Below are 24,213 nucleotides of genomic sequence, written 5' to 3' on the forward strand. Positions count from 1 at the left end.
GTCACGGTGCGCTGGGACGGCGGCCAGCGCAGCCCGGCCCCGCTCCGGACACCAGCCCGACCCTGTCCCGAACACCAGCCTGGCCACGGGGCTCCGCCGCGGCCCGGCTCCTGTGCCCATCACAGCCGGGCAGAGCCGGGGTCAGGGCCCGCGGCACACGGTGATGGGCTCAGTCCCGTCGGGTCGGACCCGGGCTGGGGCTGCCCGTCCGTGTCCCCTGCCCGGGGGTGCCCCTCAGTGTCCCTGCCCCTCAACGTCCCCTGCCCGTCCGTGTCCCCTGCCCGTCCGTGTCCCCTGCCCCTCAGTGTCCCCTGCCCGTCCGTGTCCCCTGCCCGTCCGTGTCCCCTGCCCATCCGTGTCCCCTGCCCGTCCGTGTCCCTCCCCGTCCGTGTCCCTGCCCGTCAGTGTCCCCTGCCCGTCCGTGTCCCTGCCCCTCAGTGTCCCCTGCCCCTCAGTGTCCCCTGCCCGTCCGTGTCCCTGCCCGTCCGTGTCCCTGCCCCTCAGTGTCCCCTGCCCGTCCGTGTCCCTGCCCCTCAATGTCCCCTGCCCGTCCGTGTCCCTGCCCCTCAGTGTCCCCTGCCCGTCCGTGTCCCCTGCCCCTCAGTGTCCCCTGCCCGTCCGTGTCCCCTGCCCGTCCGTGTCCCTGCCCCTCAGTGTCCCCTGCCCGTCCGTGTCCCTGCCCGTCCGTGTCCCTGCCCCTCAGTGTCCCCTGCCCGTCCGTGTCCCCTGCCCCTCAGTGTCCCCTGCCCGTCCGTGTCCCTGCCCGTCCGTGTCCCCTGCCCGTCCGTGTCCCCTGCCCCTCAGTGTCCCCTGCCCCTCAGTGTCCCCTGCCCGTCCGTGTCCCTCCCCGTCCGTGTCCCCTGCCCCTCAGTGTCCCCTGCCCCTCAGTGTCCCCTGCCCGTCCGTTTCCCTGCCCGTCCGTGTCCCCTGCCCCTCAGTGTCCCCTGCCCGTCCGTTTCCCTGCCCGTCCGTGTCCCTGCCCGTCCGTGTCCCCTGCCCGTCCGTGTCCCTGCCCCTCAGTGTCCCCTGCCCCTCAGTGTCCCCTGCCCGTCCGTGTCCCATTCCGTCAGTGTCCCCTGCGCGTCCGTGTCCCCTGCCCCTCAGTGTCCCCTGCCCGTCCGTGTCCCTGCCCGTCCGTGTCCCCTGCCCCTCGGTGTCCCCTGCCCGTCAGTGTTCCTGCCCGTCCGTGTCCCCTGCCCGTCCGTGTCCCTCCCCGTCCGTGTCCCTGCCCGTCAGTGTCCCCTGCCCGTCCGTGTCCCTGCCCCTCAGTGTCCCCTGCCCCTCAGTGTCCCCTGCCCGTCCGTGTCCCTGCCCCTCAGTGTCCCCTGCCCGTCAGTGTCCCTGCCCGTCCGTGTCCCTGCCCGTCCGTGTCCCTCCCCGTCAGTGTCCCTGCCCGTCCGTGTCCCTCCCCGTCCGTGTCCCTGCCCGTCCGTGTCCCAGCCCGTCAGTGTCCCCTGCCCGTCCGTGTCCCTTGCCCGCCCCCTGCCCCTCCGGCCCGCCCACGCCCCTCTGTCTGGCCCCGCCCCTCCCACATGACCACGCCCCCTCAGCGGCCCCGCGGCCCCGCCCCAGCCCGGCCCCGCCCCTTCGTGTCCCCACCCCTCGGACTACCCTTCCCGTCGTGCCTCGCGGCGCGGGGTGTGGCCACTTCCGCCCAGCGCCCGCCGCTGTCGCCGCCGCGCCGGAGCCGCCGCCACCCCGCAGGCCCCGGGCCCGGCCTCGGTCTCTGCCCCTGCCCCGCCAGGTCGGAGCCGCCGCCCCCGGCCCGGCCTCGCCATGTCGGCCCAGGCGCAGATGCGGGCCCTGCTGGACCAGCTCATGGGCACGGCCCGGGACGGTGAGTAGGGGCGGGCGGGGCCTGCAGGAAACGCCGCGGCCTCGGCGGCCGCCTCACTGCGCGGGGCTCGGCCCGGCCCGGCCGCTGCCTCCGCTCCGGACCTGCGGCGCGATCCGCCCCTGCCCGCCCGGCCCCAGCCCCGTGGCGGCGGAGCGGGCCCGGCCCCCGGGAGCGCCCGGCGCGGCCCAGCCCAGCCCAGCCCCGCCGCCCCGGGCCCGGCCGAGCGGGCAGGCCCAGGGCCGGCTCCGCGCCCGCACGTCCAGAGGCACTAGGTAGGTGTGCCTGCAGCGCCGGGTGCGGTCCGGCACCAGAAATGTGACAGCCCGTGCAAAATCCGGCCCCGCTGCGGTTTGTGTCTCCCTTCTGCGACTCGCTGGGTACTTAAATTCCCTTTGGCACGTTAGCAGGGCTGTTCAGGCACTTTGCACTTTGTTTCGTAAGTGAATAAGTGCTTTTCTTTCTCTGTGTATTGAGTTGCTATTGAATTGCTTCCCATACTTTTATTTCATACAAACTGAACAATTGTGGCCCCTCTATTTTATTTATAAAGGTTCAGTGTATCTTTGCCTGCCTACATCAATCTGCAAGGGAGTTGCAGAAAAGCCTCATGTTCATCGAGCCGTGAGTCACAACCAATTTTTAAAGCTGTTATAACAAAAAAAAAAGTGTTTGCTTTTTTTTCACAAGTAACTTTAAAAGTGTAGCTTAGAAAGAAAAAAAAAATTAAAAAAAAAATTCAGTAGACACAACATTATTCCTGGATGCTTGTGAATCCTAAACTATATTCATACTTTAGTATTACACATACCTGTGTCATATGCACAGATGAGCTTTAAAATTGTCACATACCATTACCACTTTGCCTTTACTTTTATGTATCATTCCCCTGACTTCCTTACTGCAGGTGTGGGCAAGAAAGCTTTTCCTTTAAAACTTTTCAACAATGGGCATAAAATTCTGCAGCTGAGGTCTTGAAGAATGCAGATGGGTATAGTATGTGTTGGAGCTCGCAGTGTGTATTGACTAACTTTGTTTCTTTTTTTTTTTCTATTATTTATTTTTTTTGCTTTTCTGATATTGTGTTGTTTAAGTGGCTCCTGAGTGTAAAATGTGCTCTGAGGGTGGGCTGTGGGTGGGAAACTCGTGGTGTGTGCCAGGCCAGGGCCTGCCAGCTCCACCTTTGCACGGCCTGGGAGAGCACACTGCGTGGTTGGGTTCCACACCAGACCCACTGGTGGCACAAAGAGCAGTTGTCTGCAAAAACTGTCCAGCACGGCCCTGTTTGGTGATCTCTGGGGTTTGGTACCTCCTGCCCCTTTCTCACAGTAAAACAGAAAGGGGTGGAAAAAACACCAGGTTTTGGCTGCGAGCCAGCCTGTCTGTCTCCTCTTCTCTTCTGGCTGTGCTGCCTCTTTATATGGATGACAGGCCTTGGAGGTTGTTTGGCTCACCAGCACTGTGTTTAACATGGTGTCCTGGATGAATAAATGCTAAAATAGTGCTTGCTGCCACTTAGAAGTGTTCCAGAATATCCTGTTGCCCTCTAAGCTTTTGGTTTTTTTGAGTAAATTTGGGGAGCAGGAGCATCAAGTATTTTAATCTGCATATTGAGGTGAAATGCTCATGCTGACACCTGAGTTCCCTTGGTGTTCTAATGTCTCTTTATTTAAACCACACATGAATTTCAGGAGATGAAACCAGACAAAGGGTGAAGTTTACAGATGATCGTGTTTGCAAGAGCCACCTCCTGGATTGCTGTCCCCATGATATCCTGGCTGGAACAGTAAGTGTGTCCTCTGTCCTAAGGGATTCTGGTGTGGGGAGCTGGGCTGATTGCAATGGGATGAAGTTCAGCAAGGCCAAGAGCAGGTCCTGCCCTTTGGCCACCCCAACCCCCTGCAGCGCTCCAGGCTGGGCACAGAGTGGCTGGAGAGCAGCCAGGCAGAGGGACCTGGGGGGACTGAGGGACAGGAAGCTCAACAGGAGCCACCAGTGTGCCCAGGTGGCCAAGAAGGCCAGTGGGATCCTGGCCTGGATCCAAACTAGCACGGCCAGCAGGCCCAGGGCAGTGACCCTTCCCCTGGACTCTGCCTTGGGGAGGCCACACCTTGAGTGTTGTGTTCAGTTCTGGGCCCCTCAGTTGAGGCAAGAGATTGAGGGGCTGGAGCGGGGCCAGAGAAGAGCAACGAGGCTGGAGAAGGGACTGGATGTGGCTCTGAGTGTCCTCTTAACACCTCCAGGGATAGAGAATCCAACATGTCTTGATCCAACCCCGCTGTGATCACCAGCCCAGGGCACAGAGTGCCCTGGGCTGGTGATCACAGCGGGGTTGGATCAAGGGTTGGTCTTGATAATCTGAGGTCTCTTCAAACCCAACTGAGAAGAGCAACGAGGCTGGAGAAGGGACTGGAGCACAAGTGCTGTGGGGAGAGGCTGAGGGAGCTGGGGGTGTTTAGCCTGGAGAAGAGGAGGCTCAGAGGTGACCTCAGCACTGTCTGGAACTGCCTGAAGGGAAGTTCTGGCCAGGTGGGGGTTGGTCTCTTCTCCCAGGCACTCAGCAATAGGACAAGGGGGCACGATGGGCTCAAGCTCTGCCAGGGGAAATTGAAGTTGGAGATCAGAAAGAAATTCTTTGCAGAGAGAGTGCTCAGGCATTGGAATGGGCTGCCCAGAGAGGGGGTGGATTCCCCATCCCTGGAGGTTTTTCAACTGAGCTTGGCCGTGGCACTGAGTGCCATGATCTGGTAAAGGGACTGGAGTTGGACCAAGGGTTGGGCTTGATGATCTCGGAGGTCTTTTCCAACCCAATCCATTCTGTGATTCTGTGATGTTGGTACATTTCATCTGTACAGGGTGGGTGACTTGTGGGTGAGAGCAGTTACAATCCTGGTTCTGGTTTCTGTGACCTGTCTATGGAAGTGCTGAAGTTGAGAGCTCTTAAAATACACATGAAATGTTTTTTCTCTCACAATCCATTGTGAAGTTGCAAATTTATTTCTTTTTGAGCAGTCTGAGGTGGTCACAGCCTAAAACTTGTCCTGTGTTGGTTCCAAGACTGTAGGTTGGCTGCTGCCTGGGGTGCCCTAGTTCCCTGTTGCATCTTCAGCTTAGCAAGTGTTCCCTTAGCAGCTGCAATAATCCTTGGAGATTCTCAGTCTTCTCTCTCCAACTCATGTTCCCTGCAGCTTTTCATCATTCCTGGTGGGGTGGCAGGTGACATCTCCAGCTGTGGTTGACTGAGCTGGTTGCGTTTTTGTGTCTCTCTGCCCCACTGCTCTCACACAGTTCTCTTTGTGCCTTCTCTGGGAACAGAGCTGGTCAGTGTTCCAAGGTCTGGCTCATGTGCTCCCTCTGAGAGCACAAGGTGATGTGAGCTTTGAACAGTGAGGTGGGTGTTCAGTTTGTGCTCCCAGGTGAAAGCTGCAGCCTGGCCTGGGGAGGAAGACAATGCATGTCTTTTGTCACTGCTGCTGTGTCACACAGTTGCAGGGTGGAGATCATGGAATCATAGAATGGATTGGGTTGGAGGAGACCTCTGAGATCATCAAGTCCAACCCTTGATCCGACCCCACTGTGATCACCAGCCCAGGGCACGGAGTGCCCTGGGCTGGTGATCACAGTGAGGTTGGATCAAGACATGGATTCTCACTCAGTGCCACATCCAGTTTCATCTTAAACACCTCTGGGCAGCCCATTCCAATGCCTGAGCACTCTCTCTGCAAAGAAGTTTTTTCTGATCTCCACCTTCAATTTCCCCTGGCAGAGCTTGAGCCCATCGTGCCCCCTTGTCCTATTGCTGAGTGCCTGGGAGAAAAGACCAACCCCCACCTGGCCAGAACTTCCCTTCAGATGGATATGGGTGTTTGAAATCCATCTTTACCCTCCCTGTTTGCACCAAATACTGTGGTGACTCAGTGTCCATCCACTCACCCAGACTGTTTAAAGATGCTGTGGTTATTTATAGCCCTTCCTTCTGCTCTCTGGGGAGCTGGCTGGACACAGTGGCTCTCCAGGAAAGGGAGGGCTGGCACTGCTGCCCCTGCTTGTGTCACTGCTGCCCCTGCTTGTGTCACTGCTGCCCCTGCTTGTGTCACTGCTGCCCCTGCTTGTGTCACTGCTGCCCCTGCTTGTGTCACTGCCATGGCAGGACTGTGGCAGTTCTGGTACAAAGAGGTGTAGCAAAAGCTGCCTCAGCTCTGAGTGCTCAAACTTTACCTTCTCAGTGGCTGCTTTTGCAGATTAAGATTGGAAGAGCTGAATACCAATCTCTGTGTATTTATTTATTATTTGTTTGAAAATGATACATGTTTTTTCAGGGATTGCTCTATCAGCCTCCAGGTCACCTCTGTTCCATTTTAAAACTTTAAACCTCCTTGTAGGTCACTGTGGTTGAGGTGTATTTTTGGCATGAGATTCTACAACAGTTTTTTGGGGCCCAAAGGCTGTTTTGAGGATGTTTGCTGCCTTCTACCTCTTCAGGCAGGTTTCCAGAAAGAGGGTAAATAGTAAGTTGAAGGGGTTGAACCAAGTGATGTGTGTGACTACTGGAGTTGCTGCCAAAGTCTGAGGTGTTCAGGTGGGTTATGAGTTTCCCAGGGCAGAGAAGCACCTTGAGGAATCAATTTCTCTTGCTTCTGGTGTTTCTTGTCTTGATTGACTTGTCCTTTCCCTCTTGGTGTGGAGTGTGTGGTCAGAAATTGCAGCAGCAGAATGGAATAAAGCTGCTCCTGCACAGGTCATCTCGTGGCTCACACAGGTGGTCTTGTGGTGGCCTTGAAGTGGAGCTCTGCACTGCTGTCTGCAGGTTCCTGGGGGCAAGGACAAGCACTGGTGCCCCAGATCTGTGTGGAAGGAACATGTGATGCCCAGAACAGGAGCAGCATTGCAGCTGTCAGCACGAGCAGCATGGCATGAAACTGAGCTGAGTGATCCTGGGCAGCTCCAGTGGCACCGTGTGGTGCTCCACTAGGGAAGGGCTGTGTGGGCGAGTTGGCCTCAGCTTGGTGGGGTAACATCCATCTCTGGGTGTATTGCTGCAGAAATCAGGGCCTTGGGTCTCCTGGAAACTTCCAACAGATGCTCCAAGCCTCCTGGTGCTGGCTGTGTTGCATCCTCCCCCTGAAGGCATTGCTCCTGCTGCATCCCTGGGGTGTGCAGATATTCCTTGGTGGGAGGCTGATTGGAGGCGAGCAGGAAGCTGATCCCTTGGGGAGCTGTGCTCTGTGAGGTGTGATGGAGTCCCATTCACTGACCTTCAGCTGCAGAGTAAGAGGAGGAGGAGTCCAGGCTGTAAGTAAAGGTCTGGAATATTCCTGAAAGCTGCAGGAGGCCTGTTGCTGTTTGCTTTGTTCAGGTGCACCAGTGTTCCTGGTCATAAGAGCTGTCATTGGAAGTTGGATTGTTCCTGTGATTATTCTCTTTTTGGCCCCAGAAACTTGTCTAAACTTGTCACTAAATAAGCTACAGTGGTTCTCTAAAAGGCCATGGGCTCACTAAAGTGGCATCTCCCAAAATTTTCCTCCTTACCCACAGAGACCAAAGAGAACCACTGTATCTTATTTACAAATGGTAATCAGCCTCTATTTCAGCTCCACTAAGAATTGGAGAGATGAGCCTGAAAGCTGCCCAGGTTGAACACAGCTTGGAAGTTAATTCAGGGAATTAGTTGTGTCCTTGGCTGGGGAATATGACTGAGCTGAAATCTATAGGTTGTAGAGTTGTTTTGTGAGAGGGGGGTCTGTGCTTTCCCTTTTCACTTGGGTGAAACTGCAGCTCCAATCATTATTGAAGAGCCTTCCTCGTGGAGATTTCACTTTATGGTGAGGTGGGGGTTCAGCAGAGAACACAAGAGATACCTCAGAATGTGGACTGCTCAGCAAATGTGAGCAGGACTAATCAGTGACATCTAAATGTCTTCAGTCTGTGTGTGTGTATGAGGTTCAAATCTTCACTCAGGCTCTGCTGTTTCACAAACCAGCCAGTGGTGACTGGAGCAAGTCAGGGTGTCTGAAAAGGGTGAGTGTTTGATGACAGTCCTGCCTGGGAATGAGGGGTACTTTGAGGCAGAAGGGCTGGTGGTCTTACCTCGGGTGGGCAATACCTGTGAAAATCTCCTTGCACTAGAACATCTCAAAGGACATGGAGGAAGTTTTGAGGTTTGTAAGCTGGTGAGACCTGAGTGTTCCCACCCAGGAAACAGTCTGAGGGATTCATTGCCTTTTAACAAAGAGGCTGCACATTGTTGGCTCTTCTGAAGTTTTGGGTTGGAGCTCCTTCCCTGAAATGGGGCTCAGCTTGAAAGAAGAGCTCAGTTAAGAATATTTATCATCTGTGCCAATCACATATCATTATTTTCTCCCTACTTTGAAAAGCAGTCTCAGTAAAATGACCATAAGATGTCACATCACAGAGAGTTATTTTTGTGGTAAAATAACAGTAGCTCTGTGGCATTCTTTGAAGAGGCTTGCCTGAAGATGAACAGGATCAAGCTCTGAAAGTACCAGCATGGGGGTTTTTCTGTAGGCATTACATTTCCACCATTCAGGAGCTCAGCAGGACTACCCTGGTTCCAGTGTCTCTTTCTATAGCCTGTGGCCTCCTGGTTCTGGTAAATTTGAGCAAAATGAAGAAGGCTAAATAGTGGCAAGTCATTCAGAATTTCTTTTTTTGTCTAAAAAAGTAAAGCAAATACCAGGTAACTGCTGCAAACCTGAGTCTCAGCTGGTGGAGTTTGCTTTAGTTGCTTTGCCAAACACTTCATTTTTCACATGAGTGTCCCCAGCTTTAGTTTGTGATGTTCCACAGGGATTCTGTGTTATCCCACTTGCTTTTTCTGCAGTTCACTCAGTTGACACCTGATGTACATGTTCATCTTTGGCCTTCTTGGGCCTGGTGGTGACAGGGAGAGAAGAGGACAGAGGGCTGGGGTGTTCCTTCAGGCAGTGACTGTGCCCTGCCATTCTTACTGTGGCTCTCAATTAGGGCTTTTGTTATTTTGGCTTTCAAAGTGCTGTATTCTTTTTCTACTAGAAGAATAAGGGGAATGTTCTTTGCTGCAAATTGATAATGTTGAAATGCCATTTGTGTGTTTTGAGAGCATAATCAGCTTGGGTTCATGTGCCTGTTAACTACTAGGTTGGGGAAAATAATAAATTTAAATAGCATGGACTGCAGTGGGAGGGAGGGGCAGCACACAAGTCAGAGCTTTCTGGGAAGGGAGATGCTCTTAAGTCTGTCATTAAATGGGCTTATTTTCAGGTCAGCTTTGCTGGGCAGGCTTTAAAGTTCCAGGCTGCAGCTGGGTGTAGGAAGGGGCTGGCAGGAGAATTCAGAGTCTGTTGTTGCTGAGCGTGGAGTTGTGCATTTCTACAGGCTGTGGTCCATATTCCTTTAAGTCCATTTGTTGTTGATAGGAAGCATTCTGTCTCTGTCCTACAATTTGGTTCCTTTCAATGTGTTTTAGGGCTTGTCCTTTCCCAAATGTGCATTTCCAGGTGAGCTTTAATCAGAGTGCAAAGCTCTGTGTTTTGTTACAGCTCCATGATAGGAGGCATTTGCAGTTGGTGCCTGTTGAAGGAAACTCATGTCCCTCACAGCAATTTCTAAGGCAGTGCTGTGACCTAAAGCAGGAGTAGGACTGGACTTAAAACGTTTGGGGTGTTCTAATGTTGTTCCAGGGACATCTAGAAAAGGGGTTCTGGCAGGCATGTGGTTCTTCTGGCTGGTTGTATTACTGACAGGTTAAAAGGAAGCTCTTCATGAAAAGACTTTGCTTTGCAATGATGCAGTTGGCAAGAGCTCAGTATCTGCTGCTGGTTGCCATAGTGGAGGGTTTTACATGAGCTTTTCTCTTTTCCACAGAGAATGGACCTGGGAGAATGTACAAAGATCCATGACTTGGCACTGCGAGCAGATTATGAGATTGCAAGTAAAGAGAGAGACCTCTTTTTTGAGCTGGATGTGAGTATGGAGAAATCTTAGTTCACAGAGTCCCAGACTATTCTGAGTTGGAAGGGGCCCACAAGGACCATCGAGTCCAGCTCTCCAGTCAATGGCCCACACAGGGGATTGAACCCATGACCTTGGCATTATTACAGCCAAGTTTGAACCAACTGAGCTGATCTCAGGGTCTTTGGTGGGAACTGCCTCTTGAAGTTAGTGGGCTGCACAGTGGAACTCAGTGGCCATTCCAGCTCATGATGTTATTTGATGTATGCCCAGTGCAGGATGTGCAGCCCCTTCCTGACTGTCAGCTTGATTGCTGCCTTGAAATTATGAGTAATTATGGCCCTTGCCACCCCCCATTAGCTCACCTAGCTGGGAGGCTGCTCTGGCATTCCTTACATCCCACACCTGCTGCTCTGTGCCAGGTTGCTGTAACCTGGTACCCTGTCCCAGAAGGAGATTTAACATTCAAAGCCTTCTGCTCAGTGGTTTCACTTCTGGCAGATTTAGCTTTCCCTGATGGAACAGGTCAAGGGGAGGAACATTTCTGTCTTCCCTTTTCATGTTATTCCAGTGCTTTTGTCTTTGCACCTGTTGCTCCTACAGTGGCAGTTCCAGTGCAAAGCAGCGTTCCTGTGAGCCTCCCGTGATGTGTCCCAGTCAGGCTCCAGCAGGGCTCAAATGTTGCTTGTTCTGTGAAGTATCATTTGGTTTTTTTTTTTTTGCCTCAAAGCATCTGTTCTTGAGCTTGTTTATGCATTACACAGGGATTGCACAGGTAGCTGTTAGCTGTCAAAGCTGCATCTGGCATGGAGAGAATCTTTATTTCTAATTCTTTGTCTGGTCATGCAGGCCATGGATCACCTGGAGTCCTTCATTGCAGAGTGTGATAGGAGGACAGAACTGGCCAAGAAACGCCTGGCTGAGACACAGGAAGAGATCAGTGCTGAAGTGTCTGCAAAGGTATTGGTCTCTCATTTAACATTGGTTCTGAAAGTCTGTGTGGGAGCACTGGTGCTCTGTTGTCTCTGACACCACTGAGAACTGGTAATTTAGAGCAGTAAATCCATCCCATGGTTGTTGTCTCTTCCCTTAGCAAATGCTCCTGGAGTTTCCTGTGTGGGAATTTGCCTCACTGGGCCAATGCAGGACCTTTCTGAAGCTGATTTTATGAACTCTGTGCTGTCTTGTAAGCCAGAAATGTGCTTCTGTTTGCAGCAGAGCTGATGATGTCCTCTCCATGCCCAGTTTCTGTCTTTGCCAGGTGTTGGTGAATGTGTTGTGATTGACCCTCCAATCCATTTTGTTGGGACTCTTGACTTTTGGAGATTTATGGTCATCTTCCAACACCTGATTTTGTTAAACAGTTTTTTTTAAAGAAAAAGGAAAAGTTGTCCTGCAAGCTTTGTTACGTTTTTGTCTTACTAAAACCAAACTATTCTCTTTAGGCAGAGAAAGTCCATGAGCTGAATGAAGACATTGGAAAACTCCTGGCTAAAGCTGAACAGCTGGGAGCTGAAGGGAATGTTGATGAGTCTCAAAAGATCCTGATGGAAGTGGAGAAAGTCCGAGCAAAAAAGAAAGAGGCAGAGGTATGGAATTGGTTCTCCTGGACTGGAACAGGGGCTGGGGCTGGGCTGAGCTCATGTCACAGCTGGGCTTTTCCTTGAGTGTTGTGTTCAGTTCTGGGCCCCTCAGTTCAGGAAAGAGACTGAGGGGCTGGAGCGGGGCCAGAGAAGAGCAACGAGGCTGGAGAAGGGACTGGAGCACAAGTGCTGTGGGGAGAGGCTGAGGGAGCTGGGGGTGTTTTGCCTGGAGAAGAGGAGGCTCAGAGGTGACCTCAGCACTGTCTGGAACTGCCTGAAGGGAAGTTGTGGCCAGGTGGGGGTTGGTCTCTTCTCCCAGGCACTCAGCAATAGGACAAGGGGGCACGATGGGCTCAAGCTCTGCCAGGGGAAATTGAAGTTGGATATCAGGAAGAAATTCTTTGCAGAGAGAGTGCTCAGGCATTGGAATGGGCTGCCCAGAGAGGGGGTGGATTCCCCATCCCTGGAGGTTTTTCAGCTGAGCTTGGCCGTGGCACTGAGTGCCATGATCTGGTAAAGGGACTGGAGTTGGACCAAGGGTTGGGCTTGATGATCTGGGAGGTCTTTTCCAACCCAATCCATTCTATGATTCCTACCTCTGCCCTGTGTTGCCTGCACCTCCTTTTCCAGTTTCAGCCATGTGCCAGCAAGCAGTTGGGCAGTGGGTGAGAAGCTTTTTAGAAACTTTTCCCTAGTGCAGAGAGCTGTCTGGGGCAGGGAGGGCTTTGTCCTCTGGGGTATCTGGTCACCAGTCCCTTTGCAGGGATAGACTGTCGGGTTAGCTGTGCCCACAGAGTGTTTGTGGGGCACCTCCTTTGTCTGAGGGTGGGGTTTGATTCTTGAAAGCAATTCTTTACAGGGGTATCCCTGGGGAGGGCTGTGATAATGTAAGGCTTCCTTGACACTTGTGTGGGTTTTCTTGCCTCCCTTTAGGAAGAATACCGAAATTCAATGCCTGCATCCAGTTTCCAGCAGCAGAAGCTGCGTGTGTGTGAAGTCTGTTCAGCTTATCTGGGTCTCCATGACAACGACCGGCGTCTTGCTGACCACTTTGGAGGCAAATTACACTTGGGTTTCATTCAGATTCGTGAGAAACTGGATCAGCTGAGGGTAATCCTCTCTATTTTAAACCTTCTCTTTGTAGTTTCAAAGACATTGAACACTTCTATTAAATTAATACCGAATTCTTTGCAGAGTGCTTGTAAAAGCTCAGAATCTTTCAGTTACAGAATCCCTGAAACTTCAAATGGAGATTAGTTTAGCCTTGTCTGGGGTTCTGTTCTATCCTTCTGGATAACTAAGTATGTATCCTCAGAATTAGTCAAACCAGAGCACTGCTGTCCCTTATTCACAGAAATAAACCACAGAATCACAGAGTGTTTTGAGTTGGAAGGGACCCACAAGGATCATTGAGTCTAACCCTTAAGTCAATGGCCCATACAGTGGATTGAACACATGACCTTGGCATTATTACAGCCAAGTTTGAACCAGCTGAGCTAATCTCATTCCTGAGAGCATTGGTACAGTCACCTGTATTTTACTCTCTGATACGGTTGAAATTTGTCACTCTTCATTTTTCGACTTTGAGGCCTCTTAACAAAATGTTTGAACTGAAGTTTCACAGTGAAAAAGGTCTGGAGTAGCTGAGGTCAGTAGGAGTTTTCTGAAGAGGTTTGTAGTGGGTTGTGTTACTGGCCTTGCTTGCAAGGAGAGACCTTTAGCCTGCTGGAGCAGGAGCTGTGATTCCTGTGCCTCACTCAAGTCACCTCACTCAAGTCAAGTCACCTCACTCAAGTCAAGTCACCTCACTCAAGTCAAGTCACCTCACTCAAGTCAAGTCACCTCACTCAAGTCAAGTCACCTCACTCAAGTCAAGTCACCTCACTCAAGTCAAGTCACCTCACTCAAGTCAAGTCACCTCACTCAAGTCAAGTCACCTCACTCAAGTCAAGTCACCTCACTCAAGTCAAGTCACCTCACTCAAGTCAAGTCACCTCACTCAAGTCAAGTCACCTCACTCAAGTCAAGTCACCTCACTCAAGTCAAGTCACCTCACTCAAGTCAAGTCACCTCACTCAAGTCAAGTCACCTCACTCAAGTCAAGTCACCTCACTCAACAAGTCACCTCACTCAACAAGTCACCTCACTCTACTCACTCACTCTACTCACTCTACTCACTCTACTCACTCTACTCACTCTACTCACTCTACTCACTCACTCTACTCACTCACTCTACTCACTCTACTCACTCTACTCACTCTACTCACTCTACTCACTCTACTCACTCTACTCACTCTACTCACTCACTCTACTCACTCACTCTACTCACTCACTCTACTCACTCACTCTACTCACTCACTCTACTCACTCTACTCAACTCACCTCACTCTACTCAACTCACCTCACTCTACTCAACTCACCTCACTCTACTCAACTCACCTCACTCTACTCAACTCACCTCACTCTACTCAACTCACCTCACTCTACTCAACTCACCTCTACTCAACTGAACTCTACTCACTCACAGTTTGTTGAGGTCATTGCCTTGACTGAGGAAAATGAGAACCTTGATAGAGAACTTGAGTAGCACATAAGATGCAGTGAAATAGTTCTTTGCCCTGCTGTGGGGATGGTCTCCCTGCAGATCTCTGACCTGTTAACTGTATGTCTGAAATATGATGTGGACTGATTTTGTTTTCTAGAAAACAGTGGCAGAAAAGCAAGAGAAGAGAAACCAGGATCGTTTGAGGCGGAGAGAGGAGAGAGAACGAGAGGAGAGGCTGGGCAGGCGGTGAGTGGAGCCTGACAGCTGGCCTGGGAAAACTGGTTGTGAATTGTCTGATTCTTTTGTACCTGAGCATTGCAGGAATAGAGTATGTGCTGCTGGATGCTGTGTGAGCACCTTGGGATTCAGTTAATGATGGAAACACATGGAAAAACTTCCACCATAGAATGTATGTGTATTGTTTTAACCTTTATTGTGTGTCTGAAAGATGGGAGCTCCCTGCAGTTTTCAGTCATATATAGGTCTAGTCCATGTCTTTGGGAATCTGAATCTGCATAAAATACCCTCATCCAATGCATCTGAGTGGGAAAGTTTATGATGAGTGAGGACTAGGTCTGCACAAAAGGGTCATGCAGAAATTCCCTGGACAGTCCTCCACACTTCTAGGCTTGGAGGTCACAACATTGTGGACCTGGTATCCATGAGCCAAATGGTGGGCTGCTTGTCTTGCTCCCAGACTTTGTACAGTAACAGTGAGGTGCTTTTGGCACAGCTTTGGCAAACACTTCCCAAGGGATCCAAGGGGTCCCAAGGAGTGACTGTTCCTGGTGGTTACGGCCATGTGTGTCACCTTCTGCTCAGAAGTAATTCCTGAGCAGTGGGAGTGGCTGGAATGTTGGTGTTCTCAGGACAAGCTCTTCTGCTTCTTGCCAGCTGAACTGGAAAAACAATGTCTCTGGACTTGAACTGAAGAGGCATCTTGTGTGTAAACAGCTCAGTTAAACAGCCTGTGTAGGGAGGGTGGTTATTTGCAGGGGTCAGGCAGAGGAAGTGGCTGGGTAGGAATGGTGTTCTCATTGTCACAGCACCTCCCCAGTTACCTTTTGTGTTTCTCCTCTCGTACTTCTTGCATTGAAAGAACCCACATTGGCCCTGGAGAGCTCTTTTTGACTTGTGGTGTCATCTGAGGTGTTTGTCTGGTGTTTGTCTGAGGTTATTCTGGCTATAATTGCTGGAAGTGCTGACAAATAAATACCAGAGTGGAAGCAGCTCAGGGATTTTAGTGTATAATGAAGATGTAAGCCCCAAATTGTTGTGCATTACAGGTATTATTATATCAGTTAGGGTGTTTTATGTGGGTTTTCTCTCTGTGGGTTGCCTGGTGGGATATGAAGTGCCAGTTTGTGCTGCAGCTTTCTGCTGAACAGCACCTTATGGAGAGCCTCACACCCTTCTGGTATCCATGCAAGACTGCCAGTAAATCAGTTAATTCTGGGAGCTGTGGAATCTGGAACTAGCTGAAGAGTGCAGGACTTCATCAGAAGGGACTGCTGTTGCTGCTGCAGTGGTCAGAGAGGTGGAAGTGTCTTCCCATGCAGCTGTTTCATGACAGGCTCTTTCAGACCCACAGCAGGACTGACTGACCTGGACTCAGTTTGACTCCGTGGTCCCTTTTCTTCCTGGAGGTCATTTCTGTGTGAAAACAGTCAACAAAATTGCCTTCAGGAGGAATCCTCTGGATCTCTTAGTTGATCCACTTATTCCCAAAATGCTGGTTTTCTTCCTTCTGTGATGTGTCTGGAGTTTTGGTTTTGTGGGTTTCTTTTAAAAAGCCAAACCCTCAGTTCTTGAACATTAAGGAGCCTTTTGTATTCATAGGTAGTTCATCTATGGCTGCACCTGATGAGTGGGTTCAAAGGCAGCTTTTGAATGTTTATTTAAGCCTTTAAATATGAAGGGTTTAAGAACTGCATTCAGTTGGCTTAAAGTCTGAGTTCTTGCTCTCTCCCTGTGTGACACTGCCTGGAGGCTGTGGCTGGCTCTGTGTGGGGACACCGTGTGCTCCCCTCTGCTCAGGTGACACAAACACTTGTTATGAGGGAGCCAGGAGTGCCTCACAGAGGAGGTCAAGTTAATTGCCTCTTCAAAATGAGAACTTGACCCAAAGGAGGACAATAGTTTTCCCAGTGGACTTGGTGTCAGAACTGAGGTTACATCCCAGATTTCTCAGCTTCTGGGAGCTGTGCACACCATACTCACAGGGACACTTCTCCCATCAAAAACTTAGTGACTTCTACCACTTTTCAAACACCTTCTCTTATTCAGAGCTTGATACTTTAAGGAACCACAGGAAATGTGTTTCCTTTGTAACTCCTCCTGTTGTATCCTCACTCTGAGCATCTTCATGGTGTTACTCAGAAAGAGTGTGAGTTGGCTTTGGGAACTGTGATATACTCTGGTGAAATTCTGCCTCTCACAGCTGGTATTAATTTGTCAATAAACTGTGATTACCCATAGGAATGAGTGACCTGGATTGTCACAGTAGTGGTGAATAAACACAAGTTGTTTGGTGTTGTTGGTGTTGGGTACCCAGTAATCTTGGGAGACTGGAATTCTGTGGAGAGGTGGCATGCTTGGAAGTGCAGCCCTCAGTGTTTGCTTCCAGAGTACACCACCAAGTCTAGTGGAGTTGCCAAATGGATTTCCTTTCTGTTGGAGTCCACAAAAAACAGATTATGAAACTCAGCACAAAGTCTGTGGTACAGGGACCAGAAAGAGGAAAAAATAAATAAAACAGATATGCTCCTCTGGACAGCAGTCTTCTCTTGTCTGTTGCTGTATACTAATTCAGGCTAGTAAGGAAAGTGCTGTTTTGTTGGATACTCCCTGAAATCTGTCTCTAGGGAGTGATTACCAGGAGGTTTTTGTGCACACTCCTGCTTGGATCATAGGTGGGGAAGGGCAGCCAGGTCTGCAGGGGATGTGGGAGGGCTTTGTGCGCACTGGTGGTTCAGAATAAAGTGATCAGGAGGAAAAGAACATCAAGAACTTGGAGCAATTACAACCACCAAAAAAATTCATCTGCCTGCCAGGCAGCTCCAGGAGGTCCTGCTGCTCTGTCAGGTTCTGTTAGGTGGGAATGGAGGTGTGTGGTCATTGCCTTGCTCTCCTGGTTTATCAGCTTTTCCTTCACCTGGGCATGTGTGTTGCTGCCTCAGTGCATGGTTGGTTTGTAGACTCTAAGTTCAGCTCCACCTTGTTTACAGTCCTACCTGAATTCCTTTCTAAATTTGGTTTGTTTTTTTTTGCTTTCTGCTGTGACTGAACAATCCCATTTCATTGTGAAGAAATGTCAGTGCACATTAATTTTCTTAATCTTGTCTTACCCATGTATGGTTTTAAATGGTGTTACTGAAACAGATCCTTCTCTGTTGCTTCTTAAATTTGTGTAGCTTCCAGTCACAGCTGCTGCAGTGCCAGGGGTGTAAATGGACCCCCTGTGAGTCTCTGTGCAGTGGGGAGCAGTTACAGGAGTGTCTAAGTCACTACACAGGGAGATCAGCCACTTCTTAATTAAAGCAAAACAAGATGTGACATTTTGGTATGAGCTGGCTCTGAAATGTGGCCACAGAGGAAGAGGGAGGGCACATCCTCCACGTGCTGTGGTTTTTTTAAGTGGTGCTGAGTAATGGTGCTGCAGGAGTGGAGAGAACTGTGACGTTATTTATGACAGCAGTGAGCTGAGAGAGCCTCACAGGAGCTCTGAAGCCATGGAAGTGTGAGAAAAAATAGTGAGGCCTGGATTATTCCTCTCAAATGCTTTTTAAGTCTGGGATGAAGGATTTTCATTTATCTCTGTCACTTGTCAGTAATAGTTCTTCCTCTTTGGCTGTGTCCCCTCTTTTGGTTCATCTTTCCCAAACAGGGATAAAATATTGATGCAAATTTCCCTCTAATATTTGTTAAACAAATACAATGAGTGAAAAAATGTTGTTTTCTCTTTATTAGAACCTTTTAAATTACAACTGCCTCGAAAAGAACCAAAATCAGGAATGTGTCAAGTGTCTTTCTGACTGGAGAGTGGCAGCTCTCTAAAGAGTTGATTCAGCTGATGTTGTTAGACTGTAGGGGATAAAGGATATATAACAAATGTGCACAGCAGACTTGGAAAAGTTCATTGTGGTGCTTTATCAGCAGAGACTGAACTGGTTGCTAGACCTTTTCTGTTGTGACAGGAAGCTCTGCAAGCAGAAACCTGTTTCCACAGAGTTCTTCATTTTCTGACAAATTCTCACTGTCCACAAAATTGCAGCTAATTAAAGGTTTTAATGGCAAGCTTTTTTTAAACTGACACGTTACTTGGGGTATTGTGTGTTCCTGTGAGGAGCTGCCAGTGTGGATGAGTTTTTCTACTGAAAAGCCACTGGCTGTGTCTTACCTTCTCTCACTTAACTCTCCTCTTTGTTTTAGGTCTGGATCAAGAAATAGAGATCGTCGAAGGTGAGTGCCCAGTTCTGCAGTTCTCCCAAATGCCTGTTTGTGTTCATGTCTAACTGCTGAGGTTTTTCCTGGGTCTCACAAATTCAGTTCTGTCAGTGCCTCAGTCTCTGTTTTGCTCCCTTAAAAACTGGGAATCACAGAGTGGGCACCTCAGTGGTGTCACTCGCTGGGCTGTAAAGCAGGTGCTGAGCAGCCTGCTCAGGACAGGTCTGTGTGCTCCAGTGTGAGTCCAGCAGTGTTCTCGATGCCTCTCAATAAATACCTGATATACTTCCAGAGTTTTAATGTCTGAAATACTTAGAATCATAGAATCATAGAATGGATTGGGTTGGAAAAGACCTCTGAGACCATCCAGTCCAACCCTTGGTCCAACTCCAGTCCCTTTACCAGATCATGGCACTCAGTGCCACGGCCAAGCTCACTTTAAAAACCTCCAGGGATGGGGAATCCACCCCCTCTCTGGGCAGCCCATTCCAATGCCTGAGCACTCTCTCTGCAAAGAAGTTTTTTCTGCTCTCCAACTTCAATTTCCCCTGGCAGAGTTTGAGCCCATCGTGCCCCCTTGTCCTATTGCTGAGTGCCTGGGAGAAGAGACCAACCCCCACCTGGCCACAACTTCCCTTCAGGCAGTTCCAGACAGTGCTGAGGTCACCTCTGAGCCTCCTCTTCTCCAGGCTGAACACCCCCAGCTCCCTCAGCCTCTCCCCACAGCACTTGTGCTCCAGGCCCTTCTCCAGCCTCGTTGCTCTTCTCTGGACATGTGTAATGCCTCAGATGTGAAAATACTGATTCAAGATTAAAACTCCCCCATCTCTGGGAGGAGCTTGCCTTAAATGGTATGGCAGCATTGTGTGTCATCATGGACCTGGAGATCTCTGGACGGCTTTTCTTTGACACACTTCTAGTTTTTAGAGCAGGCTGAAACAAAGCTGCTTCTAAGCTGCAGGACTTTCACAAGGGAGACCCTCTTAGGGTTGATGCCCTAAGAGAACCCAAAAACAGGACTCTGAGGCAGGTTAATATGGGATAAGATAAAAAGGTAGATTCTGTAATGTCTAGGCTTAGGGCTTTTGGGAATACATGATGACATCTTCCCCCCTTAACACTGATTTCCATGGTTTTTATAATATTGCCCACCCAACCCTTACTTTACACATCTCTCGGTCCAGCCCTGGTCCCAATCCCTGTTCCCACCCCTTAGGATTTGGGTCTGGGGTCATTGAGACCTCCTCTTCATCATTCCTCCTCTCCTTCGGGCTTTTGGAGTTCTTCCAGTGTTCTTAGAGTCCAGGTTGTTGGTTCATGTTTATGTTTCATTCTGTAGGCCTTCTGATAGTTTTCTGTGTTCTACCTTGAAAACAAGACTAAATAACTAAAAGAATTTGAGCTACTGATCTGTGGTAGGGGTTAGGATATATAAACAATGAACTTAAGCTGTTACAAATATGAACACACTACATTTGCTTTTTTACTACAGTTACAAGTACTTCTAAAATCTATAAAAATCAAAAAATCAAAAATCGAAAACCCCTTTGGTATGAGGGTCATGGTAATTTCACAGGCCACTTACTTTGGCTTCTTTTCTACACTGTGAGTGAGGCAGAGTTATAAGCTCTGCCCTGGCCCTTGGCATGTGCTTACAGAGATGGTGGGAGCTTGTTACAGGAGCTTCCCAGGAACTGCGGGTACCCCTTGGCACTCTGTGGTGGCACAGGGCGCGGGAGGGCGGGGGGCGCTCTGTGTGTGTGGCTGGGGGTGAGCGCTGATGCCCTGGATGTTTGTTCCTGGGGAATGCCCGCGGGCTGTGCAGATCCGAGGCCCTGCCTGTGTCCCCAGCGTGACCCAGTCCCTGTTCCCTGCAGATCGCGGTCCCGGGAGAGGCGGCGCCGGCGCTCCAGGTCGGCGTCCCGGGAACGGCGGAAGTCGCGCTCCCGGTCCCGCGACCGGCACAGGCGCCACCGGAGCCGCTCCCGCAGCCACAGCCGAGGGCACCGCCGCGGCTCCAGAGACAGGAGCTCAAAACACAAGTATGTATTGCCAGCAGGAGTGCTTGTGCAGGGGCCCCGGGCTCACAGAGAGCCCCTGTGCCAGCGCCTGGGCCAAAGCAGGATTTCCCAGTGGCCTCACCCCAGGGCAGGAGCTGGACAGTGAGATCCCAGCTGACAGCAGAGTCCAGGACATTCCCTGGGGTTCCCGGGAGTTCCCCGATTTGCAGTGCTGAGCCTTGAGCCACTCCTGGTGTTCTTGTCTGAGAAGGAGCACCAAAGTCTGTCTGAGCTAACTGAGCCTCCCCAGGCCTGTAAAAGCCAAGTGACTGAGAGGCAGTTTTCACATTAGATTTATGCTGTTACATTCTGCTTCCCAGATTCCTTCTCTCAGTGCATGGGGAGGGAAGTGTATGATCTGGGATCTTGGGGGAGTCTTCTGTTAGAAGGCTGCTTGAGAGAGAGAGAGACATAATTCTTTAGGAATCAGCAGTGGAGGGAGGGAAAAAGGAATGCAAGAGGAGTATATCATTCTCCTGTCACTGAGGAGAAGCACCACAGTCCAAAGAAGGGCTTTAAGTCTCTTGTGAAACTCAGCAAAACAGCCTCTGTCTTGGAGGAGGGATGAGGTGAGGGTGCAGGGGTATTAGGAATACTGAATGGAATCATGTTTCCTTACAGCCCTTCTAAGCCCAGCAGCAAGTCTGTCTCCAGGTGCTTGCTGAAGTTAGATCTGGCTTTTTTTAAATATTCCTGATTAACAGGGGAGTGCTTTTAGCACTGTCTCCCCTGATTAGGCATCAGCACTCGAGTACAACTGTAGAAACAAACCTACTGTTGTGTGTCTTGTGTCACTTCAGCTGAGGGGTAAGAACAGCTTTAGAGATCCCTGATGAAGGGGAGGGAAATAATGGTCTGAAAAATAAGTCTGTTAATAATTGAGGGGGGGTGTAAATACTGTTGATTCTCCAATGGCTGAGATACTAAAGTGCTTTTTTAAATCTGTCTTGAACATGAAAAATAAAGAAAAGAAGTTTGGACAATTAGGAAGTGAGGAAGATCCTGTAATAACTATTACTAAAGAGCAGGTAAGGGATTACTTTGGAACCCTTGATCACATCCAAACCAGCCCATGGAGGTTGCAGGGGGATTGGCAGCTGACACACCTGCACAGAATTACTGAGGACTGGGCAGAGGCCAGGACCAGTTTGAGAAAATAAAGCAAAAACAAGAAGACAGACAAACTGTTTCCTGAAAAAGTGTAGCTTCTGTTTTCACTGAGAGAATTAAAGAATCCAGCCCTCAGGGTCTGCTGGTCTGAGGTCTCACTTGCAGGATGAAACAGGGAGCATGTCACAGGATCAGGACATCTCAGGGCAGGAGGACTGCAGGGAGCAGGTGCTGTTGTGAGAACAGGAAAGGAGTTAATGACATCAGACAGACAGAGGTTAAGTGGCACAATGTAATGAAAATTAAATGGGTCTTGTGACACCAGAGGGCTGTGAGGTTTTGATCTATTGACTGTGCAGTGTTTTCACACCTTACAGTCAACAGGAATGCAAGCTAGAACCTCTGAGGTACCTGCCAGGTCCTCCTCTTGTGACTGTAAAGAAAAACCTGTGTACTGAGCCTTGGGGTAAAACGTGGGAGCCTCTGTCAAGCTCTGAAGGGGACATGAAGGGCTGCTAGAGCTCCCTCAGGATCAGCTCCTTGGGAGTTCTGCTATTCCATAAGCTGGCAGGCATCACACAAGAAGCAGCCTTTCAGATTGGACCTGGTATGGAGCCTTCTGCTTCATTCTGTGTGGGCTGACACAGGGAAGAGCTGCTGAAAATGTGTCGCTGTCACTCGGGCAGGCTGTGGAAAGCTGTGGAATATAAATCTGTGTCATCCTGGCTTTGAACCCAGGATGCTGCCAAGGCCAGCATTGGCCAGGATGCAAAATGAAAAGCCCAGGGCTGAGGGAGCAAAGAAGCCAGCTGGTATTTAAAGCATTTGAGCAGAAAGCCACTGGTTTAAGGGGTAATGAGAAACTGCTCTGGAAGGCACAGACAGAGCTGAGTCAGAGACCAGGGAAAAATTGCAGGTGCTTTAGTGTGGCCCAGGGAAGACCTGAGAGAGCCCCTGTGGCAACAGCTTGAAAGGCTCACTGTGAGGAAGGAGTGACAAAGGCTCTGGGGAGCACTCGGTGCTCCAGAGCTGGCATTCCCTCCCGGAAACCCCACGGAGAGCCCAGAGCTGCCCCGTGGGGCACCCCACACTGAGCACCCAGGCACGTCCTGTGCTGCCCCACAGCCCTGCCAGGGAAAGCTGGTGGTACCCGGGGGGGAGAGGCAGGTCTGGGGTGAGGGGCTGATAGGCACGGTTTGCTTTGTGCTTCAGATCTTCCAGAGATCGGTCTTCGAGGGAGAAGTCCCGAGACAGAGAGAGGAAAGAGAAGAGCTCCTCTGAGAGGCGGCACGAGAGCACAAACGGCAAATCTCGTTCCAAGAGGTCAGAAGAGAGAGAAGCTGGCGAGATCTGAACTCAAAACGATCTGTGTTGCACTGTAAATAGTCTGATAAACATTCTACACAAAGCCTAAATTTCCCATTTATATTTACTGAATACAACTCATCTTTTGTAGTTTGGGGTTTTTATTGTTTGGCAGATAGCAGTGAGTTTGTAGAGACACAAGAGTTACGTACTGTTTAACAGGATTTCTGTTTTAGTAGGAATAAATAAATCTGGATGGATGGCTTTGAGCCCAGGCCAGTGTGGACACCCTGTGTTTGTCCTGAGAGTGGCTGGGGCCGTGCTGTGCCTGGAGCCCTGAGCTGCCCTCACCTTTGTAATGCTTCAGCCCTTCCCAAAAGACCTCCCTGACCCTCTGTGAGCACACCAGTAGTGCTGGTTCTCACTTTATTCTATTTTTCCTTCTGTTTATATATGTTAAACGAAAATCCAGACTTTTTTAAAATTCCTTTTAGTGCTTAGTCACCTCATTTTTATGTCTCCAGCACTGGAGAGTTGCCTCACTTGACTGAGACAGATAAAGTTTGGCCCTGGTTTATTCTAAGAGGTGTGAGCATGACCAGATGAGCTGGAGCACGTTCCCAAGGAGGCTCAGGCCTGGTTTGAGTACCTGTGCAGGTCAGAGAGGGGTGTGAGGGAAGCAGTGGCAGCGCTGGGCTGGGCTCCCCTCTGGAGGGCAGAGCCGCAGCTCCTCTCGCTGTTACCGGCCCTGGCGCTCCTGCCCAAGGACACGGGCGGTGTCCCCGCGGGTGGCGGGGGGTCCCGGCCCGGCACCGAGCCCACCGTGTCCCCTCCATGTCCCCTGGGTGTCCCCGCCGGGCTCCGGCTGTGCCGGCCCCGCCGCCTCGGCCTTTTTGGGCCTTGTGCGAGCGCAGCGCGGTTGGCGCGCCGAGCCGGGCGCTGCTCGTTGGCTCGGCAGGTTCATTAATTAATTAATCACGGCCATTAATTGCCGTCCCGCGGGCGCTGTCAGGGCCGTGCCCGGCGCTGCCCCCTCCCCACGCGGCCCCCCGGTGTCAGTCCCGCTGCATGTCCCCCTGCCCTGCCCTCCCGGCCCTCCCGGCCCGTTTTTACAGCCAATTCCGCGGTTTCACGTGTTGTTTTTGTAACTCCGCGCGGGCCGCGGGCGCGCTCGGGGCTGCCCGTCGGCGCCTGCGGCTGTTGTGTCCCCGCGGTTCTGAGCGCATTAAAGATCTGTGTTTGTGGCTCCCGCTGCTGCCCGGACTCGTTTGTTGGGGGGGCCCCGCGGGCACCGGCACCGGCACCGGCACCGGCACCGGCACCGGCACCGGCTCCGCGCCGGCCGGAAGCGGCCGCTGCGCCATGACGCCACTTCCGCCA

The 24,213-nt window shown here is 51.0% G+C and overlaps 1 protein-coding gene across 3 annotated transcripts; it reads left to right on the forward strand.

The window, feature by feature from the left end:
- The first annotated feature begins 1,646 nt into the window (after positions 1-1,646).
- LUC7L (LUC7 like) lies at positions 1,647-23,108 on the forward strand. Of its 3 annotated transcripts, none has more exons than XM_071570987.1 (11): positions 1,647-1,837; positions 2,388-2,458; positions 3,526-3,620; positions 9,698-9,796; positions 10,634-10,744; positions 11,230-11,373; positions 12,301-12,477; positions 14,070-14,158; positions 18,344-18,373; positions 20,236-20,400; positions 22,741-23,108. In XM_071570987.1, exons 4-11 carry the CDS (start codon positions 9,701-9,703, stop codon positions 22,880-22,882), a joined length of 954 nt encoding a protein of 317 aa, XP_071427088.1. In that variant the 5' UTR covers positions 1,647-1,837; positions 2,388-2,458; positions 3,526-3,620; positions 9,698-9,700; the 3' UTR covers positions 22,883-23,108. The 3 variants fall into 3 exon arrangements, with proteins under 3 accessions (XP_071427088.1, XP_071427087.1, XP_071427086.1); XM_071570986.1 differs by lacking the exon at positions 2,388-2,458 and adding an exon at positions 21,385-21,446 and having other exon boundaries at positions 1,676-1,837; positions 22,741-22,827; XM_071570985.1 differs by lacking the exon at positions 2,388-2,458 and having other exon boundaries at positions 1,676-1,837.
- Positions 23,109-24,213: the final 1,105 nt, after the last annotated feature.

This window comes from Pithys albifrons, chromosome 16 (genome assembly GCF_047495875.1).
Source record: "Pithys albifrons albifrons isolate INPA30051 chromosome 16, PitAlb_v1, whole genome shotgun sequence".
Classification (NCBI taxonomy): domain Eukaryota; kingdom Metazoa; phylum Chordata; class Aves; order Passeriformes; family Thamnophilidae; genus Pithys; species Pithys albifrons.